This window comes from Pipistrellus hanaki, assembly GCF_964339955.1.
Source record: "Pipistrellus hanaki genome assembly, chromosome: 10".
Lineage (NCBI taxonomy): Eukaryota > Metazoa > Chordata > Mammalia > Chiroptera > Vespertilionidae > Pipistrellus > Pipistrellus hanaki.
This window is the reverse complement of record NC_140512.1, coordinates 14,476,146-14,490,267: the sequence shown is the minus strand read 5'-3', so window position 1 is coordinate 14,490,267 and position 14,122 is coordinate 14,476,146. Positions and strand designations below refer to the sequence as shown.

The 14,122-nt window shown below is 43.8% G+C and overlaps 1 protein-coding gene across 4 annotated transcripts in view; it reads right to left on the bottom strand.

Annotated features, from left to right (window-relative positions):
• Nucleotides 1-354: 354 nt before the first annotated feature.
• The window catches only part of AMPH (amphiphysin), a 117,050-nt gene continuing 103,282 nt past the window's right edge, over nt 355-14,122 (bottom strand). For all 4 annotated transcript variants that reach the window (XM_084896416.1, XM_084896415.1, XM_084896418.1 and 1 more), the window contains 4 exons: nt 8,341-8,553; nt 6,553-6,795; nt 4,644-4,745; nt 355-1,656 (listed from right to left, as the gene is read on the bottom strand). In XM_084896416.1, coding sequence (XP_084752542.1) covers nt 1,549-1,656; nt 4,644-4,745; nt 6,553-6,795; nt 8,341-8,553 — 666 coding nt within the window. In that variant the 3' untranslated portion in view covers nt 355-1,548. The remainder of the gene's footprint in view (nt 1,657-4,643; nt 4,746-6,552; nt 6,796-8,340; nt 8,554-14,122) is intronic.

Genomic DNA, 14,122 nt, shown 5'->3' with positions numbered 1-14,122 from the left:
AATATGTCAAAAAGAAAGGTGACCAAAAAAAAAAAATGAGGCTGGTGTGAGAAGAAATCGCTGATTATGAAGGTCGTCAGGTTTTTCTGTGATACACAGACCGGGGGCCACAGCCGCCACCTCTGCGGGGCCTCCGTCCGCAGCTGTTATTTGTGCTGTAGTGATTGTCAGCCGCGGGGACGGCCAGGGACCAGCAATCACCAGAATGAAAGGGAGGGAGAAGGGAAGGAGCCATGGAGCACAACCAAGAGTCACAAGCAGATTTCTGCACAAATAACAACTCCAATATAACACAGTAGGGAATCCGACTGAGACCAGCTTTCCAAAAACAAATGACTCATCAGAAGGAACCGAGGTAGTTGCTGGAGCGGACCAAAGGTTTATTCGGAATGACAGCACTGAGAACATTATCGTTACAGATGATCTGTGAATACAGCATACCTTAGTTTAGGACAATCCGTGAAGTGGAATCGCATAAATAGAAGGAGGTGGAAATATAGAGGAGCTTATTTTGAAGTGTTCTTTTTGGGGTGGGTTTCTATGCCCCGATCTCTAGCCAATCTCTTAAAGGCAGACGACGTTAGGAAGTTCGCTGCTCATCCCGACCAGCCTGCCTCCAGCCACAGCAGCCGGACATGCAGGGAATCAGGCTCTGCCTTTCTCCAAAGGGACAGCAGCTCTGACCTGCCTCTTGTCATCGCACCCAGAACGATGCGCGTTACGGACACAGATACTGTCGACTGTTTTGGCAATGGGATGGCTGGCTTTGTTCTGAGGCAAAAACTGCAATGCAATGCCAGACAGAATAAGAGCAATGCATGTACCAATGACACCGGGGAGGCAAAGGGCTACCATGGAAAGAAAGCAGCTATGTATATGCCTTCTGTGCATACACATAGGTCCGGGAGTGATGGGAACTAGCTCGTGCACAATGTCCATATATATGTCTATATATATGTGTGTGTAAAGAGAGAGAAAGACAGAGGTGTGTCGGAAAAGAACATTGAAAACTTTTGCAGCAGTTTCGTTTTAAACACAGTAAACTTGTAAGAGAGAGAGAGAGAGAGAGAGAGAGAGAGAGAGAGAGAGAGAGAGAGAGAGAAGGGGCGTGGCACGGGGGCACACCGCCCCAGAAGGAAACCATCTTGCACTACAGGATCACTCAGCACGGCTTCTGCAGGGCAGCACCTCACACCACACACCTGGTGCCCAGAGTTAAGGTTCTGGTCTGGAGAAAGCTACTTTAGAACTGGTGGGAGGGGGGTCAAGTACAAGAGTCTCCACAGCTCGGACAAAGCACAAACAAACTTGTTCTGAATCACAGGGGAACCAGGGAGGACTTTCTCCTTCATTTGCTTTTTTTTTTTTCTTTTCTTACACTTTTTTTTTTTTTTTTTTTGCACACATGCTCCGTGGATATAGCCTTCCAACCTGTATCTGGCATCAGCCTGCAAGTCATTAGGAGCATAATAGCAGAAGTGAACTCTTCAGGTTTTCAAGAAGGTTTAAAAACCTCAACGCCAGGCTCTTTCTGCAATGCCCTTGGCCCTACTCCAGGCGCTGGGTGAAGTTCTCTGGGAAGAGGCCTTTGTAGGTGGCGAGGTCTCTGTACTGGAGCCAGTCCGATTCCTTCACGCCGACCAGCCAGCCCGCGTCCTGCAAGACAGAGACAGGCCTTTCAAGGTCCAGCCACGGGGAAAACCCACACTGCCAACAGTGAAACAAAGCAATCCGTGTAGTCAGTGTTGTGGCTCTGCACCAACATGTTACGTTACATGTCCACTGCTGTGCTGAGGTCAGTGGGGAGGCTGACGGAAGGTTGCTATTAATATTATAATTTTGTATAAACTATAGCTGATGGATGGCAACTGGAGTATGACTTGAGTTGTCCAGGAAAAGAAAAGGGTTAGAGTTACAGCAGCAAAGTTCAGCCAGTGTGGCTCAGTGGTTGAGCGTCGACCTATGAGCTAACAGGTCACTGGTCATTGACCTATGAACCAGGAGATTCCTAGTCAGGGTACATGCCTATGTTGTGGGCTCGATCCCCAGTACGGGGCATGCAGAGGCAGCCAGTCAATGATCTCTGTCATCATTGATGTTTCTGTCCTTATTTCTCTCTCCCTTCCTCTCTAAAATCCATTCAATATATACATATTTTTAAAAAGGAATAATAGCCAGCACAAAGAGAGGGATACATGTAAGAAGATGTTATGCACAGGAACATTTCTTGCCCTGGGGGTCCCGATGATCAAAAGGCTAGATTAGAATATAGTGCTGGCAAGGCCATCCAAGTTCTTGGATTTCATCCTGAACCACCTGCTAATAAAAAAACAACTCTGTCATCCTTACCCCCAGCTCACATCTTGTAACCTAAGTAAACCACCACATCCTAGGCTGATCCAATAGTAATGGCTAGAAAAGTAGCCGGATGTTACTGCTGTGTTATGGTTGCTGTTATCATATATATATTTTTCAAGTTTATATAAAGTACAAAGCAGTTTGTTGTCATGATATTCTTGTTGGAAACCTTCGTATATTCTTTATAGATCACTGTTTATAAACATGTGTCTATTTTGTGGAACTGCAGACACTTAGTCAGAGAAAGGTTAAATAGCCCATCCATATATAGTCATACAGCACAGGAGATGGCATGTAAAACTGAGAAACGGAGATGGCCATCTGTCTTTGCCTATGAAAATAAGCCCATTCTGAGCTGAGCTGAAGCTGAGCTGAAGGAACAACGTGAACATACAGTCCATACAAGCAAAGCTAGTGGGGCATGGCTATCTTTATTATGTTAACCAACACATGAGAGAGATCCCTCTTAAGATGAAGGATGGCCAGATTTAATCGGAACCAATTCCCAATGAAGTTTCAAGTACATCAGATAAATGGGAACTCAAAAATTAAAGGAGCTGAATACATTCTCTTGTGATATAATCTGAGACCATAAATTGATGCTGCTATAGAGACAAGAAATATAAGCATTTAGACAGGCCAATTTCTGAAGGCAGAAAAAAATAACAGTGGGAAAAATTGACAATAAAATAACTGATAATATCCTAGGTGATGACAAAATTATTCTTTTTTAAATGATGATGTTATATGTGTGAAGGACAAAGTTATACATAAAGTAAAAGGTGGTAACTAAATATTTTCTTTCTATTTTATTTTTAATGAAATTTATTGGGTAAGCACACAAAAGGCCACATTTTTCTCTGCAAGTATCTATATTTTATATTTAACTTTATTTATAATGAGTGGAAAATCTAATGGTGCCAAGTAGAGTCAAGCACTTTAAAACTGTTTCAACAAAGAACAAAAGTAAAGGACTGGCATAAACCTATAATCAAGATATCTGTAATACTCTCAATAAAAATAAATGTAATAAAAAGATAAATTGCAAGACGTATATCCTGAAATAAAATTTATATAGTAAAGTGAACTATTACTAACCAGTATCAATCTTTAGCTGAGGCAAATAGAAAATTAAATTTTAACTATTTAAACTATGTGGTAGATTAAGAATTTCCAGTTTTGGTAATAGTAAAATAGCTTGTAGCAGACAAATGCTTCTGCACAGAGCAATTCTAAGCACTAGAAAAACTATATGTTTTTATAGACCTAATATGTATAGATATAGGCAACTATTTTAATACAGAAATGACTATTAGTTATGAAATATATACTATAAAATGTACGTTTATATAATGGGATTGTTATAAATAAAGGGGTTGTACCTATATAACAACCATTTGAAGGCACTGAGAGTAACCAAAAGCAGGCAGACATCAGAGACAATTTAACTCTTGGAAGTAGGGTGCTGAGCAGGTGGGATCTGTGCTAGTACAGCCTTTCCCCTGGGGGTTCTCCTCAGTCGTTGTTATGCAGGGCATTCAGAGGATAGATCTGAGGAGCAGCTGTACTTTTATGGGGGATGTCTTGAAAAAAGAGACATATAGAGAAAGTGCCCCAAATACACAGAGAAGCTTCTCTAAAATCCTGAGCTGCCCCCAAACTATGAATGCATAAGTGGGACCCCCAAGAGGCCTTGGGAAAGCAGGAAGGCTGGAAAAGATGATTCAAATGAGTGGTGGGAAGGCAGAATTTAGAGTTCAAATGCCATCAAGTTAGAGGGCTTGATCAACCCATCAGAATTTCTATTGAAATTCCAGATGGGGCATGTCTTAGAGGTAGAGACAATGATCCAGGACTAAGAATTTATCCTAAGAGTATGGCAAACCTGAAACAGACCCATTCTAACAAAGTGAGTGAAACAAACTTCCATGGATTCAAGGTAATTATCCAGTGGTTTGAATGCCTGCTACAAGAAGTAAACCTCAGAGATAGAAAACAGAATCCAGACTCTATAATGAATTACCCACTGTAAGAAAATTTCTACAGGTGAGAAAAGCAGGAAAATTTGACTGACAAAAGTCAACTATTTATATAAAAAATAAACAATGTAATAGCATCCCAAACCTAAATTTCGTGATATACTGTTGTCATAAGCCCTTAAATCCTCTTCAAAGTGGCCTGCAGCATCTCAGAAAATGCAAACGGCTCCAGGAAGTCACCATGCCCAAATGAACCTTAGGCAAAAACCAACAGAGCTTACTGCCCTTTCCAATCTCAGCCTTTACCTGGTCAGCTTCCGAATCGGAGGGGACCACCAACACCACATCACCCCTTTGTAAGGTAAGTTCGTCAGAATTTGCTGCCTCGAAATCGTGCAGTGCTTCCACCTGCAAGGTTGTAAAAGAACTGAATAATGTGAGGAAGAAAAACAGGTCAAACTCTCACAGTCCGAGGATCTGCAGGCATCTCAATGGCATCTCCAAGCTGATAAAAAGGAAGACCTGTACCTCCCCAGGGGAGGAGAAGGCTCCTGAAGGCAGAAAGGAAATCCTCTCCTTTACTTAACACATCCTATTCTTGCATGCGGAAACTGGGCCACTTGGACGCATATTTAGTAATGCAATGCCTTCTGCTAGAGCTCAAACGCTGTGCATTAGTTTAATGCATCATAATTTTGCTAGAGATTTGCATGTAATTATCTATCACAGATGCTTTATTATGGTTTGTTTTTTTAACCTGAACTGAAAATGCCTAGCTGAATGTTCCTCTAACCACAGCTTCTGTCGCATTGGGAAAACTGTGGCTTGCATGTTATAATGAAATCAGGATTTAATCAAGTCCTGTGTCCAGTCTCTTGCAAATACACTTCCTTCTTTCCCTGTCCTACGTTTTAAACATGACAATCTATTTCTAGTTCCCTTTTTGGAAAGATTTCTTTTAACTTTGAGTATAGAAAATTTTTAAAAAGTAGAAGAGTAAGATGAGCCCCATTATGCAGCTTAAATAACGATCTATAATCACACCCAGGTTTATTTCTCCCGTGCCCCTCCCTCCCCTACCCATGAGATTAAATAATCAGCTCTTAAAATGTGTTGTTTGCATGTAGAATCATAAAATGTCAGAGCTGGAAGTTACTCTTATCCCCAAATTCGTTTTTCTGATGAGAATACTGATACCCAGAGGGGGTGGGGGTGGGCAGTGAAGTGGCCAGTAAGGAGGTCAGAGGGCCCAGCTGGGCCCGGCCTCCGGTGGCACCCTGCATCCTGATTCCTTGTTCTGTAACACAAAACACGGTGGGACACATGCCCTCACCTGCCACAGGCTTAGTGTTTTCATCACATAATTCATTCATAAATCCACTATACCCACCCCATCCCATAGGATGCAGCAACAGGTACTGACTAAGAAGCAGAGAGAAGAAAAAGATCATGACGAGGCAATCCCGCCCACACGAACAATCAAAAATTTAATACTTCTTAAAAGACCAAGACCTGAAATTCGACATGTAAAACCGAACGATGGGACTTTTAATTCCCGACAATGTTCTATTACGGAGGATTCGCTGCCTTTCCCACGTGGTTGAAGCCTGTATTTCTAGTATCTGCTGGGCTGGTTTTTGTAAGGGCCCTTCAATGCACAAAGGTTCTATGGAACCACTTGCTGGCCTCTCTGAGCAAGAGCTCCTGCCCACAAATTTTGGCCTGGTTTCTCTCTTCCTTTTCATAGAAGTCCATTAACATATGTGTCCTCTTTCTTTTAAAATACATATTGGCTCCCTGCTGTGTCCTGCCAGAGTTGCCAGAGTTAAATGGGTGATTCCTGTGTCCTGCCCTCCGAGGTGCGTATAATCCAGCTGGGAGCAGGCGAGCCCAGGGCTGGAGGCCCCCACGGAGCTCTGCGGGGAGCAGAGGGCACTCAGGTGGAAGGCAGGAACCCACTCACTAACAAGGGGCGTAGCGTTGAACTATCCTTGGCTAAACATGGAAAGACATCACTGTAGTTCCCTTGCCCACAGCACAGAAACCCTGCCCTGTTGCCATGTGATGTCAAGAGGGAGGGGAAAGCAGTGCAGAAAAAAGGTCTGTGCGGCAAAAACTAAAAATGAACATCGGAAGCCAAAGGTGTGAGCTGAAGGGCCTCAAAGCAAAGGAAGGACGACTGGCCACTGGATTTAAAAATGAAGAATGGAAAGACCTTGTAGAGAAAGCCGGGAGGCACTTCCTGAGAGGCCTGGCTTGCAGGCAGAGCAGAGGGCTCGGGCTGGGAGTCCTCAGGGGCCTTCTGCTCAGCAGCGGGCGCAGGCATCTCACTGGTGGGGCCTGAGAGAGCCGGGTCTTCAGTCGCCTCCTTGGGCTCTGCACCTGCCGCTATTTCGTGTCCTCCCTCCTCTTCGTTGTTGGAAGCGGGCTCTATGATGACAGAAGGGATGACCTTCTCCTGAGGAAAGAAAAGCGTGGTGATCCTTTGGAAACATTCTCCCCATCACACCCTCCGTGGCACCCTCATTTCAAAGACCTTCCTGCGGTTCCCCAAAACCCGATTTAGGCTTTCTGGCCCTGGGGCCTTCCGCCTTGCAGGACCTTCCTCCTTTCTCTGTCTCCTTCGTAGGATTAGTTGCTGGTTCCTTGAACAACCATCCAGTCTGGTAAGAGTGAGGTTTCTGCGTAAACTGGGAGGAGGGATAAGAGACGCCGGGGAGGGGTGGAGCCATGGCGGGTGGAGAGGACAGTCCTGAAAGGACCTGCAGTGAGATTCCAAGGATGGACTCATTCTTGCCATAGCCCACCTGCTTTTCTCCCAGAGCCTCCTGGATCTCCCAGAGAGCCTGAAGCCACCTGGTTGGTACAGACGTGGCCCATTTGCTGATTATGGTCAGAGCCACACCCCAGTTCCTTTCTGGGATTAGGACTCCCGCCAACCACTCCAACACTCCACTGTCCGGGGAGTTGGCCAAAGGATCACGGCCTCCCCCTTACGTTTTGACAAAGGTGAGAGCAAGGAGGGAGAGGTGGATTTAGCTCACATAATGGACATCTGGAGATAGTTATGGCTTTTCAGATTACAATAATAATGATTTCTATATCGCCTCAGGCATCAGTGGACGAAAGCACTTCCATTCTTCAATTTGGAGGAAATAATACACTCTTTCAACAAGTTCTTTCTCCAAACACCAAGGCTACTCGCTGTGTTTTTAGTGGGAGGAAAGGGGCCGTTCAGTTTCAAACGTTGAGTAGCCCTGGAGAGACTTCTGGGCGTTTATGATGAGTAAAGTAATCAGAAGAATGGAAAGCATTCATTAAGCTCACTTCTTCTCTGTTACCTTCTAGAAGGGAGAGGATCCTGGCATGGAGTTGTGAGGAGCTGTGCTTGCTCTGGCCTCAGGGCCTGAGGCCACAGTCACAGAGTAGGGGCTGTGTTGCCTCTGAGCACGTGTCTCAGAAAGCCCGACCTGGGGCAAAGCCCAGCTTCACGTATGAGGACGAAGGCTCACGTGACCAATTTTCCTTTTGAACGTGCAACCTAAGGATGGGCTTTTGGTAAAAGAAGCCTAATGTGGGGTGAATGTGGAGGTACTCTAATAATAAAAACCACAAATAATCATAGTAACGTGATTTAACGACTACTATTGGGGTTCTCAGCATGTGATTGGCACCAGGCTAAGCACTTTATGGCCTTTTTCTTACATAATCCACACAGCCACCCTGTGAGTCTATTATACTCCCTTCTCCTGCCTCCATTCTTTTTTTTTTTTGTCATCTGTGCTTCATTCTTTTCTCCATAGTTTCCTTTACCTCTACCTGTGCTCAATTTCAGCCTAGTCACCGTAGCCCTGGGGGCTTAAGTGGAACCCTAGAATACTGAGCAGCATTCACAAAATGGCTACAAACCTATTCAGCATCCAAGAGTTATGGCCATTAACCAATAGACAGAGCATTCCCACGGGCACATCTCCCCAGCACCTCCACGTCACCGGGCACTTACCTGAGGCGCTGCTGCTTCCTGTTCCTCTAGTTGACATCTGTCACTGTCTGGGACTTCTGCAGTTTCTGTCTCCATCTTGGGCTCCTCTAAACTTGCTGCTTCCCCAGCAGGGAGCGCTGCCTCCATCTCCTTTTCTGCTTCCTCTGCTGGGGCGCCCTCTGCTGCCGGCACGGAGGTAGCATCCGTCACATCAGTATCTGTTCCAGGTGGGATCTGCAAACCAGAACCAACAGGTGTCTCCAAGGTCTCAGTGAGTCAGACTCAGCCCGCTCTTCTCTCCCCTCAGCTGAAGCTCATCAAACTGTGAAGCTTTCTTTATAGTGTCCTAAGGCCCAGGCTTTAGGTATAGCCAGCAGGCTGCCAACTGTTCGGCAAAACTCCAACTCTTTTTAAAAAATAAATGTTTATTGATTTCATAAAGGAAGGGAGAGAGAGGGGGAGAGAGATAGAAACAGCAATGATGAGAGAGAATCATTGATTGGCTGCCTCTTGCACACTGGGGATCAGGCCCGCAATCCAGGCATACGCCCTGACGGGGAATGGAACCATGACCTCTTCGTTCATAGGTTGACACTCAACCACTGAGCCACACCAGCCAGCCCGACTCCTCTTTTTTCCTGGGCATCCACTCTGCCTTCCTTGCAGTCAGCTGTGGCAAATGGAATTTGAATGGAAGGGACAGATGCCAACCCTGAGAGATGACTTTCTAGGTGTGTGTGAGGGGGTGCCCTCCACTAGCCTTTTCTGTTTAGTCATTTGAAATGAAAAGCCTCCTCACCATGCAAAGTCGGAATTTAGAAAAACTGCATTTCAGCATAAACTTGAAAATCTGCATGGGGAAGGTCCCGGAAGCTAAATCACAGTCATGGGGGGAGGGGGGGTGGGGGAGGAGGAGGGGAATTAGGGAGTTTTCTCATGAAACTTCTTGGGAATGAATAAAAAATCATATTTACTATCAGATATTCATTATAATCAAAAGTCAAATCAGATTTTGGGTCCTTTACTAGGAATAGTATAATAGAAAAAAAGGGAAATTTTGTTTCTGGGGTTGGATCAGTCAAAAGAGGAAGGTTAAGCAGTGCTTAAAACACGCAATAATGAAATGAAGAAAATACAGTCGAAGTTTAATTTTGAACAAATTGGTTGTGGAGTCCGAGTCTTTAGCAAGAGAAATGTCAGCGAGGCTGATCTGATTTGAGTGGTTCAAATCAGAAAGACTGAGTAAGAAGCAGAGTATTAGATTGATCTTGTATAATGTACCTAGGGCACATATTTCAAAAAATTGATTTTTCTTTCTGGTGTGATTAACATTAGACAGTCCTTTCCGTTATCAAATAAATTCTACCCAGTTTGTCCTATTAAGTCTGGAAAGCTTAAATGTTTCAGATATTAAATTGTCAGGCCCAGAATATGAAAAGGGAGGTGGGGGGGGTGCCCACAGAATGGAAATCAGAAATGGGAGATGGAAAATACAAACCACACACCTACAGCTCATCGCAAAGCATTAAAAATCTTTCTTCTGACAAAATCGGTTTGGGCCGGGACCGGTTTGGCTCAGTGGATAGAGCGTCGGCCTGCAGACTGAAAGGTCCCGGGTTCGATTCCGGGCAAGGGCATGTACCTTGGTTGCGGGCACATCCCCAGTAGGGGGTGTGCAAGAGGCGGCTGATCGATGGTTCTCTCTCATCGATGTTTCTAACTCTCTATCCCTCTCTCTTCCTCTCTGTGAAAAATCAATAAAATATATATTTTTTTTAAATCGGTTTGGCTCAGTGGATAGAGTGTCGGCCTGTGGACTCAAAGGTCGCAGGTTCAATTCCTGTCAAAGGTGTGTACCTTGGTTACGGGCACATCCCCAGTAGGGGGTGTGTAGGAGGCAGCTGATCAATGTTTCTCTCTCATCGATGTTTCTAACTCTCTATCCCGCTCTCTTCTTCTCTGTAAAAAATCAATTATATATTATATATTATATATGTATATATATATATATATATATATATATATATATATATATATATATTAAATCTTTCTTCTGACTCAAATTTACAGACAATAGACTATGTAAAAGTAACCTGATGCAGAGTACACTTTTCTATAATACAATATTTTACTTTGGGGATTAAAATTAATATTATGTTAACAGAAATATATATAAATATATATAATTGATTTCAGAGAGGAAGGGAGAGGGAGAGAAAGATAGAAACACCAATGATGAGAGAGAATCACTGATTGGCTGCCTCCTGCTCGCCCCCTACTACTGGGGATCAAGCCCTGCAACTCGGGCATGTGCTCTTGACCAGAATCGAACCTGGGACCCTTCAGTCCACAGGCCGACACTCTATCCACTGAGCAAAACCCTAACCCTAACCCTAACCCCCCCCTCCCTCCCTCCCTCCCTCCCTCCCTCCCTTCCTTCCTCCCTCCCTCCTTTCCTTTCTCTTTCCCTCCTTCCCTCTCTCTCTCACACACACAGGGACATAAAACATGCAGAAAAACGGTTGATAAGAATGATGGCAAATAAAAATCACAAAAATATTGACATTAACAATGCTGGTAGAGTCAGGGTGCCAAGGAAACCGCCACTTGACTAGGGAGGGGAAAAAGCAAACAATTTGAATGACCTACTTAGGGAAGGGAATAAATTAATAGCCCTCCATCCTTCTCTGAGTCCATGAGTGATGACTAATGTCTCTAGTCAGGTTTGACAGAGCCTGTAGACCCCTGCAGAAAGAGAGGCGTGCCCACTGCCTAGATCCCCTTCTCTCTCTGCCTCTGGCTTTGCTCTGATAATCAGTGGTGCCCAATTCTCCCTTTATGTCTGGGATCTGTGCCACATTTTCTGCTCTTACCAAAGTATTTCCACAGCATATTTACTGGCTGCAATAATAGAACAACATTAAAATACAATGCGAAACAAGAATCCTTTTGCTCAGATTAAGTGTTAACTCTAGATAAAATCAAGGCAAGATTGAAAAAGATTTTAGTAAAAGGGTTATTCCTCTCTTATTATATTTATGCACTCCAATGTGTTAACTATTTGTAGATTTAGAAAAGAAAACAACATCAAAAAAACGTTTTCTAGACTTTCCTTGCTAGGAAAAACATGATTCGTGACTATTTTTTAATGTATTATTCAGGGATACCAGGGGACTGAAACCATGCAAAGTATTTCAAGCCTTTGTTATTCAATGTTATTGTCTTTTCCTCTTCACTCCAAATGTTAAGAGATACACCGTTATCTTATCTTCTGCCAAAACTATATACTATCTGTTGACCAAATATATTTATAGGGAAAAACATGTAATGCAAAGAGGAATTTAAACATTTTCTAGCTGCCCTTAGGCATGTGTTTACTTGGGTGCTCAAGTCCCAGACTATTGCAAATCACAAGGGTCAGCAGGGAGCCATCTTGGAAATGGTGAGCAATTCTCACTTTCTCAATCAGATCTGACTGCTTTACCACTCAGCTTCAACAGTCTCTTTGGTGGGAAGTGATGGGGTTATGACAATCACGTCAGAAAACTGCCTCTCCACTAAGGGGGCGGCCCTTGATGCCAGATGTCTGCTATCCCGGGTGGGGATGGGTGAAAATTTCACATACTTCTCCATACCAGGCTTAGTTATTATACTTTAAGAACCATTTCATGCCTTGGTTTGTGAAAAATTCTCCCAGGCTTGCCTAATATTTCTAGAATATGGTACTATTGAAGTTTTGACTTCCTTTGTATATTTAATGATGAGCATTAAAATGAAAAAAAAAATACTTGGTCAGAGTGAATCTGATATCATTTTTGTGATTTATTCTTTAATACTTTCAGTTTTCTCATACAACCTTCATTTACTAATATGTGTGCCCTGGATGCACTTCATTTCATTAAAATTCTCCTAGGGTAAATGCCACAAGTGATAAGGAGAGAATACAAGATATGTATATTTTTAAATTTTAGCTAAGACATGGTTTTTCCATGGCTAAAGGGCACAGAGGCAGAGAGCATCTGTTTTCTGACCTTTGCTCTTGGCAGAGGCGCTCAGCTGAAAGATCACTGAATTCTGGGCTCTCCAATGTGCCCCCAAAATGAGTGTAATCTTCCTGAGCCACAGCCAGGCTTCTGCCTGACAGTTTCAATATATTGCAGCCCGTGAGGGAAACTGACATTGACTGTGACTCTACAGCTGTTCAGGCATCTCCCAGGTGTTTGACATTCACAGCACATCACTCACCCAGCAACCCTATTGGATCATATCCCCATTTCCTAGACAAGTCAAATAAGACTGACAGTTGAAGTAACTCACACAGCCAGTAAACCAGAATTGGAAGCATTTAACTCTAAATTCTGTGATTTTGTTCACACCAACCCACATCCAAGTCAACAATCAGAGTTCCACAAGGATCTTGAGACCCGGAGTGCCGCCAGGGACCCACTGCTTCCTACTGGCAACTCCCAATACCAACAAGAGGCGTTCGAGAGAGAGAGAGAGCTCAAGTGTGTTCTTATCAACAGCCAGCACATTCACTTACACACTGGGAATGCTGCTCCTCAAAGTGTGATTCATAGATTATAAGTAAAATCTCTCTTCACTCAAATACATGTAGCATCTGAGCATCTAAGCAAGCATGTCATAAAATCCCTCTTCGTTAATAGCAAATTACGATAAAAACACCGAGAAGAGATTGGCTGGGTAGACTTTCACTATGTTATTTTTGCAACAAGGCCCTTAGACTTCATTGTTTAGAAAGATATGTAGAGAATGGGGACATGGAAAAGAAGGTGACTCAATCTCCTCCTGGCTTTATCCATTGTATTGCAGAGTTATAACCGAGGATGCTTAGAAAGGCAGTACCTGGACACGCACAGCTATGTTTATGGTGAATATGTTAGCGGTGAATATGTGCCCAAAGCTGAAGGGCCCTGGTCTCATCTAGCACGATGCATTTTATTTTATTATTATTATTACTTTTGTTAATCCTCACCCAAAGATATTTTCCCATTGGTTTTTAGAGAGACTGGAAGGGAGGGGGAGAGATAGAGAAAGAAACATCAATGTGAGAGGCACATCAGGATTGAACCTGCAACCAAGGTATGTGTCCTTGGCCGGAATAAAATCTGGGACCCTTCAGTCTGAGACTGATGTTCTATCCACTGAGCTAAACCAGCGAGGGCCCAATGCTTGCACTTTACAAGTGGGGAAATGTGACAAATGGGAAGTAGCACTGGAGATGGAGCTGGGGATCTGAGTTTCAGTTCTGATTCCTCCACCAGTTAGCACTGGAGCTGGAGTGGCCCCCACAGTCCTACTGGGATGTAACCAAGAAAGATCATGTCACAGTGGGAATTGTGGCTACAGGCCGCCCTGGCTTTTGCTGCTTATCTCGTATTCTGGATCCAACTTGAGCTCTTGACTTGTCTGAAAATCCTAGCAATTGTATTTTTTCTTCAGGATCCATTTTAGAGAAAAGTGCAAGATACAACTAGGGCAGTGGTCGGCAAACTCATGAGTCAACAGAGCCAAATATCAACAGTACAATGACTGAAATTTCTTTTGAGAGCCAAATTGTTTAAACTTAAGCTTCATCTAAAGCCACTTCTTCAAAATAGACTCGCCCAGGCTGTAGTATTTTATGGAAGAGCCACACTCAAGGGGCCAAAGAGCCGCATTTGGCTTGTGAGCTGCAGTTTGCTGACCACAGAACTAGGGTCATTACAGCCCCAAGAAAAGATTCCTGTATTAAAAACAGGCTGGCTGCGGAGAAAAAGGAACCCTTGTGCACTGCTGGTGG